The sequence below is a fragment of the Vicugna pacos genome, chromosome 12 (assembly GCF_048564905.1).
Source record: "Vicugna pacos chromosome 12, VicPac4, whole genome shotgun sequence".
Taxonomy (NCBI): domain Eukaryota; kingdom Metazoa; phylum Chordata; class Mammalia; order Artiodactyla; family Camelidae; genus Vicugna; species Vicugna pacos.
The window spans coordinates 28779747-28806489 of NC_132998.1; the positions used below are offsets into that span (position 1 = coordinate 28779747).

Below are 26743 nucleotides of genomic sequence, written 5' to 3' on the forward strand. Positions count from 1 at the left end.
TAGCATGTAGTATGGAGCATTTTAAAAATTAATATTCAGCTGATGCTAAATAAATGTTAAATTAAATAACTGAATTTCATGCTCTGGGTAGGAAGATAATAACATCTACAACTTGCTAATAATTTTTACGTATTCTCCCTAAGTTTCACTACATCTCTGTGAGACAGGTAGCACCAATGTATCATTCTTTTTTTAAAAACATTTTTTATTGAGTTATAGTCATTTTACAATGTTGTGTCAAATCCCATTGTAGAGCATAATTTTTCAGTTATACATGAACATACATAAAGTGTCACTTCTTTTTTGCTGTGAGCTACCACAAGATCTTGTATATATTTCCCTGTGCTATACAGTAAAATCTTGTTTATCTATTCTGCATATGCCTGTCAGTATCTATATATCATTCCATTTTTAAGGGAGTTAGGTTATCTCCATTTCACACATGAGGAAACCGAGTCGCAGGAAAGGTTAAACAAGTGATTTGTCCAAGGTCAAACTGTCGAGTGCTGGAACTAATGATTCAAACCCAAGTTCACTGGCTCTAAATTTTATAGTTTTTTTTTTCTTTTGGGAAAAACAGATAGCTACTAGGCCCTTAGATATGGGTATTTCCATATATGTGAAATCAAACTATAGCCAGAAATTTTGTTAGGCATAATGCTAACAAATTGTTAAACAGGATGTCTATTTTTGTCAAGAATTAGAATTCAATATGAAAAAGAGGGACACCAGCAGTAATATTAAAGAAACTAAAATATAATGATAAATGACATATTCTCCATTTGTAAGATCTTTGGAAGATTCAGAATATATTTCTTTGGCAACTCCCTCTCTGAAACCCCCCATTTCAGAAAAAAAATTAGTTCAGTATGCTTTGGAGCTGTTATCTACTTCATAATTCTTAGAGGGCCAATGTCTCATATATGTGAGGTCCTCTTTAAGGGGCTTCAAAATTAAGGAAAATTAGATTGTATTTAATAGCATAGGGGCTTTTAAATTTTTTAAATTGTGAAGTTAGGAAGAAAAAAAGTTCTCAGTAAGAAAAAATGTTCTATTCTCTAAACACACCAGGTAACAAAATTAAAACTATTTAAAAAAAATCTTCATCTGTACTGACCAGACTGTATTATTTATAACTGAAAATCCAGCTCAGTGATTGTATAAGATTTTTAAAGTAAACTTCTTATGATTTATTCTATAAAAAGAGCTTTAAAAAGAATACAAGATAACTAGATATATAGAATTCTCAATTACAAATTGTGAACAGATCCCAATTTCACTCATTCAAGTGACCTGAATCTGGATTATTTTAAAAATCTCATTCTTGAGGCTTATAACTAGCAGTGTAGAAAATATATTAATAGGTACCTTTGAGATGCTTTGCTTCCCTTTTGGCAGCAGATAAAACTGGCTCACCAAAGCTGTATTATTTTTAAAAATTCCTACATCACACCACTGTCGTTCTCCTGCTTTCATTGTAGTCACTGGATTTGAAGGAGTCTCTTTCTAATTTCAGAGAAGGAAAAATGTGTATGAAGATTCTTATTGAACATACAAGAAATCTCAAGATTTAATAAGTCCATGCAGTGATCTATAAGTAGGTATATGGGTAAACACCACAACATTAATAGCTCATAAGTAAATAAACTCTTAACAGATTAGGTCAACTGACAAGTGAAACAGGGATGCCAATTCAAACATAGGGAGTGACAGGCATTCTCCAAGTCAGTAGCTCTCTGTACTATCAACCTAGTTGGAGTTAGCATGCTTTCCAATCAGTGATATGTTAAAATGCCAGCTGTTTTATAGAACATTGTCATTTCAGAGAATCTCTCAGAAAATGTAATAATCCCTTTAGTGTGACATTACAACTTGCTCCAAACAGAGCAAATAAGGAAAAATTCATTCCAAGCTGGCTTATTTCTAGATTCAAAAACAACTAGCAGAAATTCAGTGATCTTTGTACTTGAAATACCTGTGATTCTCCAAACCTAAAAGGAGAAAAAATGTTCAAAACTAAAATGCAATTTAAATATAATTTAGTATATACTAAAGAGGAGTAGATTAAACAGTTTTACATTTTTACCTTGCTTTAAGACAAATAAACTTCCTCTACCTTAAGCTACTTTTAGTGATAAGTGAATTATACTTATCCCTGGAACTAACCTTTTTAAGCCATCTTCTTTATAAATGAGACAGTTTCCAGAAGCTCAAAACAAATGTGCACTTCAGTTATTTATTTCTGTCTTAAATATATAACAGCAGAGGTACATGCTTATAATTCACATTTATTTGTTATTTAGGCTATCACACATGACAAAGTAAGCTAGCTAGAAGAGTCTATGGTTTTTTTAAAAAAGGAATAGCTTTAAACTTGTTTTCATTTTTAAAGTTGTAAAAACTCTCTTCAACAACTTTTATAAAACAACTGGCTCCAACTGAAATAACAGATACCATTCTAGCCGATGCACTGCAAAATAGATTTAAGAGGGAAAAAGTTCATTTTAGTAATTCTCTGAGAAGAATCTAAGAACAGTAAGACTTAACATTCTGGAAAGGTGAAAGCTGATGAAGGTAAATATATGACCAAATCCATAAAAATCATGACTGAATGAAAACTAAAATTACAGACTATTCTTGAAGATTCTAAAAGGTAAATTTTAGGTCAAAAACTCTTGCTCATAGCAGTGAAGTTGAAATGACTGATAATTTAAAAATCAATTAAAAATACACAGATCATACATATTATCCTTATATTTATCAAATTAAGAAAATCTTAGTATATTTGTGAGGCACATTCCTAGTATTTTAAGTTTGGTACCAAGCAGACCGATTCTGGCCTTCCACACAACCACCCAACGTCAGAGATTATTGAGATACTCTACAGGTATGTCTAACTCAATACTGCAATCTTCTGCTGTTCTTCTATTAAGCAGCTAGCAATAAAGTCATTCAAGTTTTATGTTCCAAAACATGTCCTTTTACTCTTTAAACCATTAATGTAATTTACACATACATAGACACACTTCTGATTATAAAAGTAGCACATTTTATAATAGAAAAATATTGAAAGCATAAAGAGGAAAGTAAAAATTATGTGTGGCCCCACAACCTGAAGCCATCTAAGCATTGTAGTGTAGATGTGTGTGGACTCATGTGAAGCGTGAATGTATGCACTCTGTGTGTTTTTAATAAAATTGGGGACACAGTATATATACAATTTTTCATCCAGCTTTTGTCACTTAACATTACACTGTGAACATTTTCCTATTTAACCCTTCATTTCTCAGTCTATGTCAAGTCATTACTAGAGTACACCCAAGAGCCTTTTCCTGAATTCATGTTGAAGTTGCTCAGCATTCAAAGCATGTTTAACCATCTGTAAACACATATCATCTTCAGGTCACATACTTACAGAAAATGGCATCGCTGCAGCATGTGCCTCTACACGGCTGATCTTAGTTGCAGGCAGTGCACATGTTTCATCAACTAGAAATTAAATAATTCATCAGATAAGACTTACATAATCACTTATGAGACACATTAAAATATAATTTATAAATGTACAAAAAATAGCCAGAGGGAGAAAATCACAATAATTTGAAATGTGGACTCTCTAACTTGAACTAGTTCACAAAGCTCATTTTTCAAGGATTTGATGACTAGCTGGAACTTCAGAGAATGTTTACCAAAAATGAAACACAATTCCTGTTGCAAAAGAATAAAATGAGAATTTACAAAATCAGAAATCAATGAAGCTAGGAGAATTGTTACCCCACAGTATAGAACTAATCATTTCTAAGGAAAAAAATTGCTGAATAAATTCACAGTAGGAAAGATACATTCTGATTGTATTTTAGTGTGTGCTAATTTAACTATTTTATGGAAGGTAGCAGAGAATATATTATATAATGATTTCAACTGAAATGCTTTATCTGTTTACATTTGATTCAATCCAAGATGAAATGCAATTCCCATCTAAAACAAATACGTTTGATGAATTTATATACAAAAATGGTTCAAAATACAGTATGTGAAACACATTTCAAACCTTCAGATTTGGTACTGAATGTTGTTAGTGAAGTTTCATCTTTAACAACTGCCCCATTTGTACTGGATGATTCAGTTTTAATGGTCTGCTGGGTTACCATAGTTTGTGCGCTGGAAACAGTACTGGATACAGAAGTTTCAGGGATTACTGTTCTTAAATCCAGGCAACTACTTAGAACACCTATATTTGCTGAAGTGTGAGGACCTAAAATTAAAGGGAAAAGATCAATTATTAACATAATATCTGCAAGTAATTGTTGTATCTTATAGTTCTTGTCATACAATTCTTGGCATTTTCAATTTTAAAATAATAAACAAGAGCACTGCAAATGTCATTCATATGAATTAACTGTTGGGCATAAAATATTTAGAAAAATGAAGTGCAATCAATATATCCATAATGGATGTCCAACTTCTCAGCTCCTTCTTCCATTCTAAACACTGAATCTTTGTTCTTGAATTCTAATAAATCATAGATCAAATGGCCTTCCTTCCCATTTTAGAGGGAAAAAGTACAGGTTATCTGGCATGAATGTCATCAGTTTTCTGCCTTCTCTTGTCCTAAACTAGAAATGTATTTATGCTTGTGCCCAACCCCTCTGTCTTCTCTTCCATTTCATAAGATGAGCTGACCTTTCTCCTAAGGAAGTTTAATCTATACTCTTGTGCTCCTGGTTCCATTCCTTCTCCCATATTTTGGGAACCTCTTTTATCTTTTTTTTTTAATTAAAAAATTTATTTTTTAGGTTCCTTTTTTTTGTGTGTATATATATATATTTTATTGAAGTACAGTCACTTTACAATGTTGTGTCAATTTCTGGTGTATATAGCACAATGCTTCAGTCATACATGAACATACATATATTTGTTTTCATGTTCTTTTTCACCATAAGTTACTACAAGATATTGAGTATAATTCCCTGTGTTATATAGAATAAACTTGTTGTTTATCTATTTTATATATGTTAGTATCTGTAAATCTCAAACTCCCAATTTATCTCTTCCCACTCCCTTCCCCTCCCTGGTAACCGTAAGTTTGTTTTCTATGTCTGTGTGGACCCTCTTTTATCAATCATTCCTTTTTCTTCAGGGTTTTCAAATTCTTCAGTAGTTTTGGCCCTCAGTCTACAAATATTATCAAGTCTCATTATCAAATCTCTCAAGCATGCATCTTACTTGACCCTACAATCTTCTTTAGTTACCATTTCCCCTTGCTAATTTGCTTTAGAACAGTCTCTGCAGACTCCCCTGACTTCCCAATTTGATTTCTAGCACACTCTAATGAAATAGCTCTGAAAAACATCAATGATTTCTAAGGGATACTTTTCAATTTTCATTGACTTCACCTTTCTACAATGTAAACAATGCTGACCATAGACCCCTTTTTGAAGCTATTTCTGTCTAGGACTCATATTCCACAATATTAAAGACTTACTATCTACTAGACATTTCTATAGTGGTGAGACAAAGCAGGCATGGTTCATACCTCATGAACTTAACAGTCATTTAGTAGAGAGAGACATGCATACACAATCAATGTATAGGCATAAATGGTGATGCCCACTACGGAGGTAAAAAAAATATATCAGTCTTTTTGGTTTTTTCCCTAACCTTCTTGGAACCCCTTTTCAATCTCTTTAGCTGGCTTCTCTTCTTCAAATGACTCTTTAAATCCAGGTATTTCTAAGCCCTTTCTTTTCTCCCTTTACATATTTTCCTGGTGCCTTAACTACCATTCACAAATCATACATCTCTCAAATACATATGTCCCAGGCATGGAGCCTGGTCCTGAGAACTGAACAAGTCAGGCAAGGTCCCTGGTCTTATGGAGTCTGTATTTCAGATTCTATTAACTTCTAAATTTATACTTCCAGCCAAGAACTGCCTTCTAGACTCCAGATCTAAGTATCTAACTGCCCACTAGAAATCTTTACCAATATGTTCCTCAAGGGCCTCAAAAACAGTAAGCTCAAAGTTGAACCTATCTTTCTTCCAAATCTGCTCTTGCTCCTATTTTTCCTATCCTGATGAGGAGTATCATCCTGCAATGAGTGTCCAATCCAAAAACTGGGAATCATGTTCAACTCATTTTTACTTCTCATATTCACCCACTTTCTAAGGCTAATAAGTGCTACTTTCTAAGTCTCTGAACTTATGTATTCTCTCCTCTCCATACCACCCACTGCTTTAGTCTTTATGCATCTCTTGGAGTCCTTAAAGAACCTCCTAACAAGTCACTCAATCATTTCCTACTATAGTTCTTCCTGCTGGTGAGGCTAGAATGCCCTTTCTGAAACAAAAACCAAACAAAAACTAATCATGTCACACTTTCCCTTTGAAATATACCAGCTACTCCAACCTACAGAGAAAACGCCCAATCTCCTCTTGTTAACTTGAGACTGGGTAGCCATTTAGTCACACACTTAAATGTCTATAATGTGCCAGATACTGTCATTGTACAACCACTCTTGCTTCCCCATTTGCCTAATGTTAATTTTAACCAAACTGCCTTACAAGTAGGATTTCGAGTGCACTAAGATTCTGAAAGCTTGTATCTGTTTTCATGAGTATAAACTTCTTTATAAGATAGACACAGAAAATCATTATTAAAAAAAAATTTAGATTGAGGTCAAGACCAAGCTTTTATAATTTTGACCAAATGATTCCCTCACATCAGAAAAATAAACAAAAGTGCTCTCCTCTTCCACAAGTAATGAAATCAGAAAAATTACAGGAAATTATTTTGCTTGAATATTTTTATCTACCATGGACTCATAAAGAAAAATAGAAATAAAAAATTATCTTGTTATTCACTGAAGAGGAATTAACTTTTTAATCAACTGTCACAATTTTTTCAAATTAAAAATAAAGTCACATATTCCTGTACTAGGAAAATATCAGAATGAGATTTATAAAATAATTTTAGATACTGAAATCAGAGGTAACACAATATATTTCGGACAGTATCAGAATTCTCAAATTAAATTATTTTAAATATAAGGATCACCAAATTATACGCTATCCTATGAATTCAATGGGCTAATCAACAGTGCTCATAAATGAACTATCTTTCTGAGGATAATTCAGTTAAACAAATATTTATTAAGTGAATACTATTTAGCAGGCATGGATCTGGGTGCTAGGGAAATAGACATGAACAAGGTAGACAAAATCTGGCCCAAAATAAATAATTTCAGATAATTATAAGTGTCAGGACAACAGAGTAATAGAACAGTGACACTGAACACACTGCCCAACCTCAAAAGTTATACAGGAGCTTGTCTCATCTGAATTCTACACCTAATAACTAATCATTACCATTTGGGTAAGTTCTTGCTTAGTATCGTGACATCATTCTAATTAGGGTCAATATGATAAGTATATGTTTTATTTTGAAAATGGATCAAAACCATGTAACATTTACTTTTTCAAAGACTCTAAAATTCCCTACCATTTATTATAAAAAGCTTTAGCTTTATTTAAAATGCTGTCTTTATACCTTCATTTTTCCTTAGCATATCCACAACACAACTATTATGATTAGAAGCATTAGTTGCCAAAGATGAATGTAAAATGGCATTAGAATCAGTTGATGCTTTGAGATCTGGTTTGTTTTTCACCGAAGCTCCTTTCATAGCAGTATGTTCAGATTTTGCACTGTTCATTGTATCACTGATCTACAAGAAATAAAACGGTTTATTGTAGCAAGCAATGTTCAATTACATAGAAATACATGTAAAAAAAACAAGCAAAATAATTTACAACTTAAATGTTTTTGAAAATAAATTAACCAAAATATAAAACAGTTTAAATTATATCTTTAATTTGTATAGGATTATTCTTTAAATTTTATAATTGTTTAAGAAAATTTCATTTAATCTCCATTCAAAAAAAAAGACCAGTTCTGAGGGGAAAAGGAACAGTATATTTTGAGGGAAGAAAAAAAAATCTATGCTTTTATAAGTAGTAGTTAGTATTCAAGTAAATACGTATGTAACATGAGCAACAACAACAAAGCTGCTGAGTTTAACATCTTGGTCAAATTTTCTTGACAAGATCAGACATGGATACCTAGACCTTACAATTCCTGAAAGAAAAATCTGAGTTATAATGAACTTTCAAACATAAATTATTCTGTATGACTGTTTTCATATAGACGTCAAGATTTAATATATACACACATCAATATTCTTTACCATTAAACATTTTAGATAGAAACCTTCCTAATTACATTTCTCTTTGTCTTCTGAAGGACACTATAATAAACACATTTAAACTTTTTGGTAATTCAAGTTATCAATCTGAATATCAGTTATTATACAGCAATACCCATAGGTCTACTGAACGACAAAAGTGATCTGGCTTTATTCAAATACCCCAATATTGCTGCCCCTTTTTAGTTACCTGTTGTCACTTTTCTGTCTCCACCTTTAATGTCAGTTATAATCTCTCAGGGCTCTAAGGATACTTGGTCATACACGCCCTGTACTTCCCATCTAACTGATGGTGACTGTGCTGCTGTTAACAAATGATGATGATGATAGCCACGTACCAAGTGACAAGCATCGTGCTACATGTTTACAAAGCCTGTATTTCATTTAATCTTCACAAGAATTTTATAAATTGGGTAATATCACCCCTAGCTTATAGATGGAAAAAATGAGACTTAGAGATCTTAACAAATATACCCATGGTCAGGCAGCTAGTAAGTAGCAGAGCTAGACTCTAAACCTAAGTTTATTTCACTGCAAAGTCTCCATGATACAGTATCTGGGAAGTACAATAAAGCGAAGTGTAAAAATGAAGTGTGCTTTTATAAAGCAGAAAAAGCTGAAAACCAAGATGCTATAGGTGGAAAGTCACTAAGAGGTAAACAATTTGTGTTGAAGAGCCCAGAAAGACTTGAGAATTGGAGGCCAAGGTGCAGAGTGCAAGTAAACACCAGAGGACCATCATATGGAAGACTATGTAAACAGTGCTGTGGCCTCAGCTATGCCTTTCCAGCGTACAGTGGCAGACAGGTTCCACTCCCCCATTCTAACTGAAGAAGGGAGACAGGTAGAAAGACTGAAATGGAGGCTCTGGACTGTGGTATGGTGTCTCTCTGGTGAGTATTGAGGGCACCCATACTGAAAGTGAGGATTAAATGAAAGTCTGTATGCTGAACAGAGACACTGCCTGCTCACATTAAACTCCCAAAATACTGACAGCCAGGCTTAGAACCCTTAGGCAAGAGGCTGGAGAATTTTCAGGGGAAAGCCACTGGTCCAAGGGAAAAGATACTGACATTTGTGGCCCCCCACCAAATAACCCTCATTAAGGTCTCCTAATCATGCATGCCCATATGCAGAGAACTAGTATGGTCTGATTGTTTGTGTCTGCCACAAATTTATACAACGAAACCTACCCCCAAGGTGTTGGTATTAGGAGGTAGGGCCCCTGGGCTGTGATTAGTGCCTTTGTAAAAGTGGATCAAGAAAGACCCTCTGTCCCTTCCACCATGTGAGGATACAGTGAGAAATCAGCAGTCTGCAACTCGGAAGAGGTTCCTCTCCAGAACTCAACCATGCAGGCACCCTGATTTCAGACTCCCAGCCTCCAGAAATGTAGGAAATGAATTTCTATTGTTTATAAACCAACCAGGCTATGATATTTTGTTACAGCAGGCCAAATGGACTAAGACATCTTTCAAGCTACTTTTTTAATGCCTCACTTAAAACATGAAGGGTTTAAACATGACAGCCAAGCATCACTAGACATCTGCTTTAACGTGAATGTCCAAGGCCAAGACACATTTTTTAAAAAATGAGCACGAAAAAAAGAAATATTGCTGACAGCAAAATATAACTCCAATTTTTTTAAAAAACCATAACTTCTTGAAGACATAAGGGAAGATATATTTATGAAGCAAGGATGAGATTCTACAAAATGAATAAAAGCAGACTTTTAGATATTAAAAATGTATTTGAATATATTTAAAAATTGTATAGAACATTTATAATATAAATGAGGAAACTTTACAGAAAGCAAAACAGGACAACAGGAAATAGGAAATAAAAAGTAAAATCAGAGGATTAGTTCAAGAGGACCATCATTCAATAAACAGAAGTTACTGAAAAACAGAGAGACAAAAATGGAGGGAAGAAATAATCAGTAACAAAAGCCATGAATTTCTAGAATGGCGTGGCCCACTGAGTGCACAGCACAGTGAATGAACCAAAGACACATACTCTAAAATACACAACTGTTGAAATTTTGGAAGACTGGGGATAAAAACAAAAAAATTAGGCCACATATAAGTGATCAGGAATCCAAGTGGCATCAGACTTCTCAACAGCAACACTGCATGCTAAAAGACAGTAGGAAAATGCCTTTAAATTTCTGAGGGAAACATTTCCAACACAGAATTCTATAACTCAGCCAAACTACCACTCAAATGTGAACAGAGAAAAGGCATCTTCCGATACGCAAGATCTCAAAAAGTTTACCTTTCATAAACCATTTCTCAGAAAACTACTGGACAACCCTAAGAAAGAGAATGAAATGAGATCAAGAAGCATGGGCTTTTAACACAGAAAAAAGATAAAAGAAACTGCCAATATGGAATAAATGGAAGTTCTGAGATGACAGCTCTGTAGCAGACCTAGAGAAGAATCACTGTAGACTAGAGCATCAAGACTCAGAGGGATGTTTCCAGGGGCGGGGGTGGGGTGAAAAAAGAAACTACCTTATATGTTTGAGTATTTTGAGAGGAGTTTTATTATTTCATTGGAGAATCTGAGAATGAATTAATAACAGGCAAAAAGAAAACCAAGCAAATGAAAAAGTGATGCAATTAACAATGCCAGGAAAAACAAAAAATTGTATGAAAAACAAACAATGCTCACAGCATACTACATAGCTCAGCTATGAATATATTACCATCACAATGTAAACATCAAATAATGATTAAATTAAAAATATTTAAAGGATTTGGGAAGGGGAAGAAATGGCAATATTTTAAGAGATCATCAAATCTTCATCATTCATTACTGAAAACAACTAATCTAAAACTGGAACATCAAGAAGCAGCAGCACAAGGATTTTATTTAACGGCACAAAAGGAGATACCAGAAGAAAACTGAAATATTTAAAAGTAGTTATAAAAAAAAAAAGTATTTGTTTCTAGGGAGGCAGAATCAAGAACAGAGTAGGAAACTCTGCTCCTCATTATAAACCTTGCAATACCATCTAAATTTGTTTAAAAATATATATATGCATATATATACAGCGTGTGTGTTTGTGTGTGTGTGTGTGCACGCATGCGTGTATTGGCCTTTGATACTATGTGTAATGAGACTTCAATCTCCTGGTCAGAGGTCCTTAATTCAGGCTACTGTCACAATGATCTATGGAGCTTTCCTTAAAAGCAGAGTTAACCTGGGCATCACCTTAAAGATTCTCCTTTTCTAGATCTAGGGAAAGGCTTGGGAATCTGTGTTTGTTTGTTTTTTAATCTCAAAGGTGATTCTGATATACAGCTAGGGTTGAGAACCCCTGTCCTAGGGTAATATACTAAAAATACTAATAAAAATTGGGATTGTAATCATAAACATTCATTTACCATTACCCATTTTTTTAACTTACACTGTTAGGAACGATGCTATTACTGCCTTGTCTGTGAGGGTCCATCCTGACTCCTGTAGGAATGGGAAAGTTCAGATTGATAAGCTCTAAATTAGCTTTAAGAAAATACATCACAATCAAATATTTTTAAAAGTTATATATTAAAGGTTTAAAAAATAGTATCTTAATCAAAGTTTATCTGTTTTTTTAATAGTCTGCTTAATAGTTGGCTGAAATCCTTTTTGGAAGAACATGTAAAACTAAATTTGCTTTACTTTCCAAATGCCTGTTAATTAAAAATACTTTTGAAAACAGCTGAAATACTTATTAAAGCTAATTAAAACCGTCTCCTGAAGTCAAGTAGCTTCTCAAATTAAGAAAGTACATCAAAATGAACTACAGAAAAAATATTCTACCCTACACGTCTATGTGTTCTACTACATTATAACGGTAAGATAGTCAAGTTTTAGAGTTGAAACATAATATACATTTGATTTGCTGGGCAGGAAACATCAGAGCATAAAATTTCTTAAACCAGGCCTAATCACAGGGTTTTTCTACACTATCTTTTTTTAAGCATATGAGCATACAACATTTAAGTGTGAAAACTATGTTACCTTGCATATTTGGCGAAGCTGAAGAATCTGATGATGCAGCTTGGTACGGCAAGTCTGTATTCAACTGCAAAAGATAGCCCTCCACTGTAGGCACTTCATCCCACTTGACGTGAAAAGAGTTGGTAGTGGCTTTGATCAGTTGTACTTGTGAAGGTGCTGGTGGTTTCTCTAAAGAACAATATTGGTATTATATATTTAAGTTTCAAATATATCAACAGGTTACCTACATAGCTTGTATGGACCTGGAGTTCTAAAAACATCAGCAATGAATACTTCATCTGTTTACTAAGAGGGAGAAAATTTACTCAGATAAACATAGCTATAGTAGATCAAATGAAAATAATTTGGTGTTCTGATTTTATATACTTAATTCCTTATACACATAAATCTCCAAACAAAATAGTCCAGTTCCAAGCTGAGTCATCAAATTAAAAAAAAAAGTTTAATCCTAGAAGGAGAAAACTAAGTACATTATAGTTATAGCTACATTACTTTATCTTCTTTACAAGTTTTTAATTTTATGAGTCAATTTTTATCCAACAGCATAAATGTTAGAAATACTATTAATGTTAGCAAAAATGATTTGGACATGGTATTTTGGAAAACCATAATTTCTTTGAAGTTAATACTCTCTTATTAAAACTCGTACTACCCAAAATATGCAATTATTTTGGCATAAAATATTACCAACATTTCTAAAACAAATAACAATCACAGACTTTCAGAACTGGAAAAAAGGACCTAAGATTATTTTACAATATCCCTGTCTTCTTTTTGTTTATCTACCAAATCAGGGAACTCACAAATCCCCAGGCAGTACATTACATCTTTGGATAAGTTATAAAAGAAAATTCATTCTTTTAATGAGTTGAAATCTATAAGCTATAATTTAATCTTTATATAACAAATCTAATATCTACCTCTTTGTATCTTTTAAAGTAGGAGTCAGCAAACTGTGGCTCATGGGCCAGATCCAGTCTGTGCCTGTTTTTGTAAATAAAGTTTTATTGAAACACAGCTATGCTCATCTGTTTATGTATTGTCTATGATTGCTTTTATGTACAACAGTAGAGCTGAGTAGTTGTAACAGACACCATATGCCCCACAAAGCTTAAAATATTTACTCTCTGGGCCATTACAGAAAGTCTGATGAGTTAAAATTATCCCTAAAAGGGATAATTAAGCCTAGTTCCTTCAACTATTCAGACGTGAATTCCTCCATGATCCCATTCACAATCTAGTTTATTTGTATTTCTTAAAGTAAGGCAAACCACACCTGAACAAAAGCAGACAACAAGAAGACAAGTCCAGGAGGTATACCACCCAGATAATAGAAGTTACATGAAACGAGAATAGAGAAAACAGAAGGGTGCAAATCAGCAAAATAAATCAAGAAAATTCCCAGAATTGAAGAACATGAGTTTCTAGACTGAGAGGGCCCACTGAGTACTCAACACAATAGATTAAAAATAGACACACAACAAGACACATCATCACAAACTTTAAGAATAGGAGGACAAAGAAAAAATCCTAAAAGCTATCAGACATGAGGGGAAAGGTCATATTTAAAAGGAACAAAAATTAGAAGTGGTTTAGATTTCTCAAGAAAAACACTAGAGGCTTGAATACAATATAACAACTTTCAAAAAAAATTCTGAAGGACAATGATTTCTAATATAGAATTCAATATCCGTGCAAACTTTAATTTAGTAGGAAGACTAAATAAATTTTCACATAATGCAAGATCTCAAAATAAATTTATCACTTGTGTATCCTTTTCCTGGGGTGTGTTCTAAAAATAATGAGGGAGTAAACTAAGAAAGGGAAAATATGAGATCCAGGAAACAGGGAGTCCAGCACAGGTGAGAGGCAAAAGATATCCTCAGAAAGATGATGAAGAGAGACTCCAAGATGGTAAGTGCACTCGACTTGTGGAAGGCAAACATCCCAGACTGAAGGAGGGGAAATTTCTTCAAGATGAGGAAATGTGATAGAATATCTGATGCATCTCACCATAATGAAAGATTTAAACAAACAAAAAGGCACAGATTGAATTAGTGGTAAGTACGTGCAAACTGAAATCAAAGTGAGGTTTATTAATCCATGGCAAATAAAAAACTGTGCAAGGAAGCTATTCACAGTATTCTCTACATGGCACACCTGTGAGCAGCGTTTATATGGTCATAATATGAACACTGAACATTCATCTAACAAAATTAAGGTGTACTCATATTTAGAGAATGGGGATAGGGAAGGTACATAGGAGAGGTGAAGAGCTGTGAGAAGAAGAGAGAAATCCTTAAGTCCCACAGTAGAAAGTGGCATATCACGCCTAAACTAAAAAAAGTCAAAGTAATAAATTCATGTTATATGGAGGTATGGAAGTAAATATCGTAAGAACTGTTTAACAGAGCTGAAAGCACATACTTGTGACGCAACGAAAACAGGAGGAAAGTGGGAGCAAAAGACCACTACTTTTCATTAAAAAGCCTTATGATATATAAAAATATAGATTTTAAAAATTTCTTCTGTATAGCACAAGGAGCTATATTCAGTATCTTGTAATAACCTTTAATGAAAAAGAATATGAAAATATATATATGTAAATGCATGACTGGGACATTGTGCTCTACACCAGAAGCTGACACATTGTAACTGACTATACTTCAATTAAAAAAAATTTTTTTAAAGCCTTATGGAAGTACATTACTCTTTTAAATGTTAGCAAATGCACAAAACTTAACTAAGAGTGAAAAAAGGCAAGATAAAGAACCCTTCTCCCCCTCAACCCACCCAAACTGATGCCAATTTAACAAGAGGAAAAGCAAAACATAAATTTTGCCTTTATGATAGTGACCATAATTACTTTTCAATAGATATTTGTGTCTACAGCCTTTAATGGAAAAACTGGCCATTCAGAGCCATGATTTTCAACCTTTTAAAAGTCACAGGTCTCTTAGAGAATCTGGTTAGACATATTTGCTATTGAGAAAAATTTATAAGTGCACATTTTTCTTCTAATCTCAGAGATTGAAGTTTATCCTTGGACTTCAGTTAATAATTCCCAATTTCAAAGCTTCAGTAAGTTGAATTTTCTATTTTTTCCCCTATTTGTGAGTATGTACTTCTTCTACAGAGAACACTTACTGTTTCTTTTATTATTTTTTCTATTATCTTAATTTTAAAATTAAGCTTTCTACATTATAAAAGCAATGCATGCTACTGTAGAAAATACAGATAAGAGAGAAAAACTTCATGAGAGTATACAATCTTACCTCTTAGATAATACTTTGGTACACAGTGTATCCTAGATTTTTCTGTTTATACACTTAAAAGAAAAACTGGAATCATAGACATGTTTGATAATCCCCTTTTCTCATATAACAATATATATTACACCTCCACATCTGATTTCCCTACTGACTTTCAGACTTCTTTATTCCTTTGACTGCCTACTTGATCTTATTTCAAACTTATCACGGTTTAAATGGAACTTTTAATTTTCTCCACAAGCCTGTTTTCTCTGCAGTCTTTCCCATCTCAGTAAGTGGAAATAGCACCAAATTATTCAAGCTAAAAAATTCATTCCTCTTTCTGTCATCTGCCACACCCAATTCATCAGTCAGTTCTGTGTACAAGAACTCCAACAATATGTCTGAATTTATCCATTTCTCCCCATCTCCACTGTCAACACAAGAGTGGAAAACTTCTTTGACTATGGCAAAAGCCTCTTTTTGTCTCTGTGTGTTCTTCTTGCCTTCCACAATTTATTTTCCACACAAGTGCAGTGACTATTTCAAAATGTACATTAGATCATGACACCCCTCTCCTTCAAACTAATAAATAACTTACTATTGTGCTTTAAAAACAATTTAAACTCTATGGATATAAGTTCCATATGAAAAAATTTTTTGGTGTTATAATACTTTTTTTAAAATTTATTTTGGAATAATTTTAGATTTACAGAAAAATTACAGAGTTCCCATATACCCTTCCTTCAGTATCCCCTAATGCTAATACATTTGTTAAAACTAAGAAATTAATACTGGAGTAATACTATTTATTAATTAAATCACAGACAATCAGATTTCATCAGTTTTTCAAGTCATGTCTTTTTTGTTCTAGGATTTAATCTGATTTATCACCTTGCACTTAGTCATCACATCTCCTCCAATCTGTGACTACTTCTCAGTCTTTCCTTGTTTTTCATCACTTTGAAACTTTTTAAGAGTAGTGTTCACATATTCTGTAGAATGTCTAGAATGTCCCTCAATTTGGGTCTGTCTGATATGTTCTCATATATGTTCTCATAGTTAGAACAGTGTTATGGATTTTGGGGAAGAGCACCACAGAAGTGAAGTTTCTTCTTATCACATGATATGGAAGGTAGGGGTAAATGATATCAACATGACTTGTCATTGGCGATACTGAACTTGATTAGTTAAGGTGATGTTTGCCAGGTTTCTATACTGTAAAGCTACTAGTTCTCCCTTTCCATACTCTATTCTTTGGAAGGGAGTCATTAAATCCATTCTAAACTCAAGGAGAGGGAAGTTAAGAAACTCTCCTGGAATGAGAAGTATCTACACATATTATTTCTTCCATTCATTTTTAATTATGAAAAAGAGAGGCAATAGCATTAAAGTAGTTTTAAAAGACAGGCGTTTATTCAAGTATTTATTTATCTAAAGGAAAAACTGTATTTGTTAAATACTCTTACCTACCAGTATCAAGATACCAAAGATCCTTGCAGCAAACCTGACTATTCAGTGCTTTTTTGTAGCCATCTCTTCCACTCCAAAAATACAATCGAGTGCCAATTGCAACAGCACAGTGTCCAGCTCTCGGTCTTGGTCTTGAATTTTTTTTATCTTCCTGAGAATCTGATACTAGGGTAGTCCACTCTGCTGTGTCTAAATAGAAATATCCATGACTAATCTATTTTTCTTAAATGACAAAATAACAAAAATTATATTTTTAATAAATGCTATTTTAATAAGTATCTCTTAAAAGACTCACCCAGATTTAGGTAAGAAAATGAACTGGTACATCTCCATTCACAATCATGAGGTGAAGTCTCAATATTTTCCCCCTTATGTGGAACCCATCCACCAAAGATGTACATCCTGAACAGCAAAAAAAAAGGAAACGTAACATAGCTGATTGTTTCATAAAGCTTTGAAAAGCAATATTGTATGCAATATACTAAGGCTACCTCAGTCAGAAAGATACTCAAGGGATCTGTGACATCCAAAGTCAAATTAAGAATTGTATGTGTACACTAACCAAAGAGGATTTAATTTCATGTAACTCTGATCACTGGTATCTTCAAATGAAAAACTTTAAACTATGTCCCTTGGGGCCCTAGGGGTTTTGAGACATGCCAAATGGCTGCTGAAGAAGGCTCCTGAGGTGGAGATCAAGGCCATGTGGCCTCAAGCCAATCAGAGCAGCTCCGTGTTTTACCTCTTTTATACATGAGAGTTCCAATGGACAACCACCTTTTATAAAAAGGGTTCTGCTGTTTTAAAAAAATACATCTTATTAGACTTTGTTTACAGCTATTTTTAAGAGAAATTAATGAGGTTCTAAATTACAAGTAATTGTTTCCTAAACATTACTTTTAACATGAAGTCCCTACACAGGTAAATTCCTTACTTAAATTCTATTTAAACAGTAACCCTACTCCTGGCCCAATGATACACAAAAAAGGGAACTTGCTGATAATAGTAATAGCTAACCTTTATGGAATGCTTTACATACTACGCACTGTTTGAAGCATTTTATATGTATTAATCCATTCAATCCTCATAACAACCTTGTAAAGGAGGTTTTACTATCATCCACATTTTATACTTGAGGAAATTAAGTTTCCTTGCCCCAGAACAGACAGGACAAAGAATCAAAGCTGAGACGTGAATTCTAACAATCTGGTTACCGACTCCACATTCTACCCACAACTCTGTAACTATAATATCATAATGATTGTAACTCAAAATATAATCATTGATCATACATACTAAATATATACCTGAGTACAAATCAAGCACTACCAAAAATATGTGAAAAGAAAGAGCTGGTGTGTCAAACCTGTCAATGGAGGACAGATCAGTTTGATAACACTCTGCTTACACTATGTAATACTCTCTGCAGAGTAAGGAACGTAAAGAGGTAAAAGAGGCAGCATGGTAAGAAAATGGCAGAGTAAGTACTGTAGCTTCTGTGGGCACATTATTTTAGTTTCAGTAAGCACAATCAAACATTATTAAATCATTTTCAAGAAACTTGTAGCATCACTCTTTTTTGTATGTATCTTTCTTAAGCTTGTTAAAAAGAAAAAAAAAAGTAAGACCAAAAACCAAAAAAATACCATACTTGTTTCCTATAATGCTGGCTGTATGAAGACTTCGTGGAAGTGGCACTGTCCCTTTAGTTTCTGGTTTTGACCATGCCATAGTTTCTAAAAGTAAAAATAAGTATATGAGCAACTTAATGTAATAACAGCAAATTACCTCAATTTGTAGAATTAAAAAAAAAAGAGAACTTACCAAAAGGAAGCAAAAATGTTTCAAAACCATTACTTAATTTCATCTTAAAATATACATCTCCAGCTGACATAAACTGCCAATATCAGAGATCTATTTACACTTGAATGATAGTATATACAATGGAGAGGTGCACCTAGGGTGTCACCGGTTTTGAATCAAAACCAAGATCAGGGATTTTAACATCTGAAGTAAGAACACATTGCGTAGAAGACAGTCATAAGTGAGAGCACTCGTACTCTCCAATCATCCATTCCTAGGATCCCTTTAAAAGAGCTACGCAAGGGTTTTCACTGCCCAGCAGCAGTATTACTAATGCCACACACATTTCCTCTAGACAGAGTAACCACATAAATTCGACCATCCTCATCTGGAACACTTTACAAAGTGAAAGGAGGTGCTACTGATAATTACATGGGACAGTAATTAAGCATAAATCAGGACCATCCAAGGCAAGCCAGAACATATGGTGATCCCACTTATAGGGAGCACAGGAGAGTTACTGTCATAAATCAAACATTTATTTGTTCAACCTGACTGATCAGCAACCATTCATATCAAATCTAAGTACAACTCAATAAATACTGTAATCAAAAATATTTTTCAAAGCAATTTTTATATTTGCCTTTATCAGTCATAACCAGTTCCTAAGCCTGAATCAACTGAAGCTTACCTAAGTCAAGTTGCCATAGGTCATCCAGACGAGCACCACACATTCCACCAAAAACATACATTTTAGGACTTCCAGAATCTCTTTTGCAATATATAACAGCTGTGTGGGATTCTCTGGGAGAAGGCACAATCCCTTTAGTCACTGGTATGCTCCAACCCACAACACCAGAACCATGCTGTAGCTCCAACTCATAGAAATCATTTAAGTATCTAGGATGTAATGAAAGAAATTAAAACATTAACATGGTCTAAACCTTTTATTTACTTTTAGTTTCTATTTATAAAGATAATGTATGCTTCCAGTGAAAAATGCAGGTAGTATAGAAATGCATTAGGAGAACAGAAATCCCATATCTTACTCATTCAACACATATTTATCAAACACTACTGTGCACCAGGCACTCTTGTGGGGATCAGTAGACAACTGAAGAAATTTTAAAAATTCCTGCCATCATTTAGCCAACACTGTTATCCATGAAAATACCATGATGGTTTCAAAACATAGCCACAAATTTTCTGACACTCTTCTCATCAGAAGCTAGGGTCTATGTCCCCTCCCCTTGATGCTGGGCAGGCTGTGACTGCTTTGACTAACAGAGTATGATGAAATGACACTATGTGACTACTGGGGCTCAGTCACAGAAGGCCAATACAGCTTTCCTATAGAATGCCTCCTCACAGAAATCCCAAACCACCATTTAAGTCCAACTATCACAAAACCACCATCTGGAGAGGTCATGTGTGGGCACACAGGATGACAATTCCAGCTGAGTTCATCCTCCAGCCATCTCAGTTGAGGCATCAGACATGAGAGTGAGCATTCAAGCCTTCTCATCTGATGGCCTAGCCATCGCTGCTGTGTACTTCATGAATTCCCAGTGCACAGAATCCATGAGCATAACAAAATGGTTGCTAGTGTGCATCACTAACTTTTGGGGCAGTTTATTACATGGTACTAGATAACCAGAACAATCACTATTGACAATAGTTAGTAAATACCCTTTCAGATCTCTTTCTATGGATATCCACATTTGTATAAATGAGGGATACTACCAATGTTGCTTTGCAACTTTTTCTTTCAAAATTTTCATTCTATAATGTCATAGCAATGCCCTACATAGCTTTTTCACTTTAGAAATAGGCGTTAAACGTCTCATCTGTGACATGGATGTTTTGAGCAAAATGGCTTTTATAGGAATCTATTCCTTAATGAATTGAGTAATCAAATTATTATTCAAGTATGAAGGCAAAATTAAACATATTTAGAATATATAAAACTTCAAAGCTTAGCCATGTAATTGTTTGGGGGAAAAATGATTCTAGATCATCTGGGAAAAATAAAAAGAAATCCAAGAAAGAATACATTGAATAAAAGAAATGGTAATGCAAAGAAAATAGTAATTTATAATTAAATTTAAATTGATGTTGATAACTGTAGCTGTGAGGTTTAAATAATCACTAAGAAAGGCTGACAAAAATTAATTTCTTAACATTATTGTAATCTGGAGTAAGATCCACGACTATGAAACACATGTAAAAAGGGGGTAAGCAAAAAAAGGCTAAAGGCAAACATAGTAATCTATTCCCAAAGACGACAAAGCATCTTCAGTTTAAATGTGTGATAATTTCCAAGCAACTAAGAGAAGCACAGAATCAGCATGTGTAATTTTCAAATCATTCAAAGGAAAGAAAGAATCAAAGAAAAACGATAAATCAAGAAAAAGGAAGGAGAGGGAAAAAAAAGCAAAGCATCGTCTATGGAAATAAGATGGTTAGGAAAAAAACGCTATATAAACAATATCAGGAGAAAAGACAAACTAAAAACAAATTTGGTACACATAACAGAAAGAGATCAATTTTCCTTAATATCAAGAGTTCCTACAAAACCAAGATAATGATAAATCATACAACATAGATAAAAGGATACAGATAGACAGCTCACAGAACAGGAAATACAAATTATCTAAATGTGTGAGTATACACATACATAAAAGATATGTAAACACACATATACACGTAAATATTCAACCTCATCACAATTTTTACAAATCTAGCAAATGCAAGAATATAGGTGTGGGGAAGCAACAGCAAGAAGAGTAGATGGAAGACATAAAATTACAAGGGCAGGAAAAAACTTCCTTACTATAAGACAAAGTCTCTTAGGGGTAGGGAGTATGCAGGGGAAACAAAATAAAAGAACTAGGAACCCAGCTATAAGCTATTAATAGCAAGGATGATATTAAAACTATTTAACAAGTGATATGGCATAGACTTAAACAGATCAAAATGAACGCCAGCCAGTATGCTATACCAATTTATACTGGCTAATTGTTAGTCCTATTTACAAAAGATAAGTCTATAACAAAATAATATACACAGGTTGAAATCAGACACACAGGGAACAAAACACAAATTCACAATCACACTGGGAGATTTTTAACACATCATTCAGAAGTTGATATGACCTAGATTCATAAAATAAAAAAAGCTTTTTGAGTAATGATTTAAAACACTGACTTAATAAACTTGTACCCAATCAAGAACTCACAATCTTTATGAACATTTATGGAATAATTATAAAAACTGACTGTGAAAAACACCACAAAAACAATTACTAAAAAGGAGAAACCCAATAGACTACAATTTTTTACCTCAGTATAATAAAACTAGATATTAACAATAATAACAAAACTTTCCATTTGGAAATTTTAGAGAATTATGCCGAATTACCTTTGGATTAAAGAGAAAAGAGAAATTAATGACAAGAAGAGCACTATTATCAAAACCTATAAAATATGTCCAAGCTGTAAACAGAAGAAAATGTGTAGCATTTATTAGGAAACACTACTAAAATAAATAAACTAACAAGCATTCAGATTATGAGAAATTAGAAAAAGCTTAGAAAAAAAAGTTAGAAAAAGCATTCAACCTATTAAAAGTTTAAAAGAAGTTAGGAAAAAGGAAAAATTTAGAGATGTGAAATAGAGTTAAGGAAATAAAAAAGAAAAACAGATCATTAATAAAACTAAAAATGGTTCATTGGAAACACCAATAAAATAACAAACCACTAGCAAATCTGATCAGAAAAAAGAAAAAACAATACATATATTTAAGAATGAGAAAAGAGATAAAACTACACAGAGATTTTAAAGATATACAGAGAATTGTCTTATAGTTTTTCTCAATAAATTTAAAAATCTAGACGAGGTAGATAATTTTTCAAGGAAAATATAAATTACCAAAATGACTCAAGAAAAGGTAGAAAATGTAAACAGATCAGTAACTATAAGAGATATTGAAAAGGCAGTCAAAACTCCTAAATTATAATACCAATACCAGACAATTATGGGAAATTTCTACTAAATATTCAAGAAATAATGTTATTTAAGCATAATGAAAGATGGAGAATTTCCCATAATCTCAGAGCATAACCTTAATTATGCTCCCAGGGTAACATAATCCTGACACTCAAGTCAGATGAGAATAATATTTCACTTCCCGAAATAAAGACAATGTAGACAAACAAATAACTATATATAGTATAAGTAAATGTTAGCAGGGTAAACTCAGTAAAGTGTGAAAATAACACTAACATAATAAAGTTTAACTAGGAATTAAAAGGTAGCTCATATTCCAGAACCTAATTATAATAATTCACAAAATTAATGGGTTAAAGGAAAGAAATAGTAAGCTCATTTCCATACCTGAAATGAATTAGAACTATTTCAACATCCATTTTTGGTCCAAAAAAGAGAAAAAAATGAATTAGCAAACTATAGATTTAAGAAAACTTCCTTATATATGTGGAATTAAAAAAATATATAACAAACTAGTAAATATAACAAAAAAGCAGACTCACAGATATAGAGAACAAACTAGTGGTTACCAGTGGGGAGAGGGAAGGAAGGAGGGCAGCAATATAAGACTAAGGGATTAAGAGATACAAACTATTAGGTACAAAATAATCTACAAGGATATACTGTACAACATGGGGAATATAGCCAATATTTTACAATAACTATAAGTGGAATATAACCTTTAAAAATTGTGAATCACTACATTGTACACCTGTAACATATAATATTGTACAGTAAGTATAATTCAACAACAAAAATATAGAGAGAGAGAAATTTTAAAGAAAGAAAACTTCCTTAATCTGACTAAAGGCATATGCTAGAAGTCTATAGCAAACATCATAATTGATGATAGAAAGGTAAACATATTAATGAAACAGAATAGAGTGTAGAACAAGAGTTGACAAACCTTCTGTAAAGAATCACAGAGTAAATATTTTAGGCTTTACAGGCCATAAATTCTGCCACAACTACTCAATTCTGCTCTTTTAATACAAAAGCAGCCAGAGACAATATGTAAATGAATGATATGGCTGTGTTCCAACGAAACTTTAACTAGCAGAAACAGGCAGCAGGCCAGATTTTTGCCTACAGAATGTAGTTTGTACCCCTGGTCTAAAGAACCTAGAAAAAGACCCATTTATATGAAAATTCAGATATGACAGAGATGGGATTTCAAAAGTGTAGGAGGTGGATGGCTTATTTAATAAATGGCGGTGGGAGAACTGAAAACCCATTCTGAAGAAAAAGCAAAAAGCCTTACACTAGTCACAAAAATATATTCCAAATGTACTAATATTTTAAACAAAAAACAAAGCTGTGAAGGTACTAGAAGAAAATATAGAAAAATTATTTTCATAGTGTTGGGATAGAAGAGATTTCCTAATAAGCAAGATATAAAGCCAGAAAGCCATTAAAAAAGTATATTGCCAAACTTGATGAAACAAAAATGAAAATCCTTAAAAAGCAGGGGGAGGGGGGAGGCAAACAGAAGACTTGGGAAAAATATTTGGAACATATAAAATATAGACAGAACTCCGAAGAATCAATAATAAAAATGAAAACTGAAATCCATGAAAATATGATCAGAAATAATAAATAAATTCAGCAAGGTTACAGCATACAAGATCAATCTACAAAGACAAACTATATTTCTACATCCTAGCAATGAACAATTCAAAAATGAAATTAAGAAAACAAGTCTATTCACAATGTCATTCAAAAGAATAAAAACTTAGCAATAAATTTAACAAAATAAGAGCAAGACTTGTACATTGAAAACCTCAAAATATTGCTGGAAGACTCAATAAGACAGCAACTTTCCACAAATTGATCGATATATTCAACACTATCCCTATCAAAATCCCAGAACTTTTCGCAGAAATTGGCAAGCTGATCCTACAATTTACCCAGAAATGCAAAGAATTCAGGATAGACAAAACACTCTTTTTTTTTTTTTCCTTCTCCCACTACCACAAATTACACAGTCGAGTCTCCCACATTTGGGGAAATTGCAGGGGTCAGCACATCTGGAGTGCAATGGATAATCCTTGCCCTGGGAAAACCACCTTTGTGATCATGGTATCTCCCCTGCTAGGTAAGTGTACAGACAAAACACTCTTGAAAAAGATAATAAAATTTGAGAACTTAACATCTTCCTATTTCAAAACTTACTACAAAGGTATCATAATCAAGACAGTATGGTACTGGCATAAGGCCAGATATACAGATCAGTGGAAAAGAATTGAGAGTCCAGAAATAAACCCTTGCATTTATGGCGAACTGATTTTCAACAAAGATGCCAAAGCAATACAATGGGAAAAGGATAATCTTTTTAACAAACAGTATTGGGACAACTGGATAGCCACATGTAAAAAGATGTATTTATTAGATACTCACTTTACCCCAGGCATAAAAATTACCTCAAAATGAATCACAGATAAAAAAATGTAAGAGCTAAAACTATAGAACTTTTAGGAGAAAACAGAGGAACAAATCTTCATAACCTTGAGACAGGCAAAGAGTTCTTAAAAAGGATGCTAAAAGCATAATCCATAAGAGAAAAAATGGATAAACAGAACTTACCAAAAGTAAAAACTTTATGTTTCAAAAGATACCATTAAGAAAATGAAACGACAGGCTACAGACTGGAAGAAAATATTTGCAAATCATGTATGTGATTTTTTTAAAAAGCAAACTTGCATCTAGAATATATAAAGAACTCTTACAATTCAATAATATGAATACAAACAACTTAACTTTAAAATGAACAAAGATTTGAATAGAAATTTCACCAAAGACACACGTCTGACCTGAGTGCCTGATGTCCAATGATGTATTTTTAACATAATAAACCTTTACTGAGCACCAAAAAAAAAAAGAAAAAAGAAATTTCACCAAATAACATAAACAAGTGGCTAAAAAGCCTATGAAAAGATGCTCAGCATCATTAGTCATTAGGGAAATGCAAATTAAAACCACAACGAGATACCACCTTATACCCACTAGGCTGGCCACAATCAAAGATAGACGGTAACAAGTGTTAGCAAGGATGTAGAAAATTTGAAACACTCATACATTGCGAATGTAAGATGGTAGTCACTTCAGAAAACAGTCTTAGTGCTTAAGAAGTTAAACCTAAATTTACTGTATGACCCAGCAACTCTACTAGTAGGTATCTAACCAAGAAAAATGAATACATATACATACAAAGACTTTTGTATGCAAATTATCAAAGCAGCATTATTCATAAAAGCCAAAAACTAGAAACAATCCAAATGTCTGTCAACTGATGAATAGATAGACAAAATGTGATGTATCAATACAACTCAGCAATAAAAAGGAAGAAATATTTGATATATGCTACAACATGGCTGAACCTCAAGAACATTATGCTAAGTGAAAGAAGATAAATGCAGAAAATCACATTTATATGGAATATTCAGAAAAGGTTAACCTATGGAGACAAAAAGTAAACTGGCAGTTGTCCAGGAATCGTGATGGGAATAGGCACTGACTGCAAATGAGTAAGAAGTTTCTTTTTGGATTGATGGAAATGTTCTTAAACTGGATTGTGGTAATGGTTACACAACACTGTAAATTGCTAAAAATCATTGAATTGTACATATTAAAAGGATGAATTTAATGGTATATAATTTATACTTTAATTCTTTTTAAAAAAGAAAAATAAAGCTTTGAACAATTTCAGAAAAGGAATTGTAAATGTCCAAAAGCATTGTTAATCAAGCTCATTCCTAGTTTAAAAATAAATAAATAAATCAAAATAATCCCATGAAATGTATTTCATTGATTGTGTTAGGAAAAACTAAGAAGAGTGAGACGATTCAGTATTGCCAAGGGTGTAGGCACTCTTATACACCACTATTGGGAATATAAAACA

At 33.2% G+C, this 26743-nt stretch overlaps 1 protein-coding gene and 1 pseudogene across 2 annotated transcripts in view; both read right to left on the reverse strand.

Moving 5' to 3' along the window:
• HCFC2 (host cell factor C2) overlaps nucleotides 1-26743 on the reverse strand; it is a 52869-nt gene that overhangs the window by 21286 nt on the left and 4840 nt on the right. For both annotated transcript variants that reach the window (XM_072973083.1, XM_072973084.1), the window contains exons 4-13: nucleotides 19491-19699; nucleotides 18648-18732; nucleotides 17292-17398; nucleotides 16997-17185; nucleotides 12273-12440; nucleotides 11677-11729; nucleotides 7550-7727; nucleotides 4052-4255; nucleotides 3416-3489; nucleotides 1369-1506 (exon numbers count right to left, since the gene is read on the reverse strand). In XM_072973083.1, coding sequence (XP_072829184.1) covers nucleotides 1369-1506; nucleotides 3416-3489; nucleotides 4052-4255; nucleotides 7550-7727; nucleotides 11677-11729; nucleotides 12273-12440; nucleotides 16997-17185; nucleotides 17292-17398; nucleotides 18648-18732; nucleotides 19491-19699 — 1405 coding nt within the window. The remainder of the gene's footprint in view (nucleotides 1-1368; nucleotides 1507-3415; nucleotides 3490-4051; nucleotides 4256-7549; nucleotides 7728-11676; nucleotides 11730-12272; nucleotides 12441-16996; nucleotides 17186-17291; nucleotides 17399-18647; nucleotides 18733-19490; nucleotides 19700-26743) is intronic.
• LOC116282751 (U1 spliceosomal RNA) lies at nucleotides 24771-24948 on the reverse strand (annotated as a pseudogene).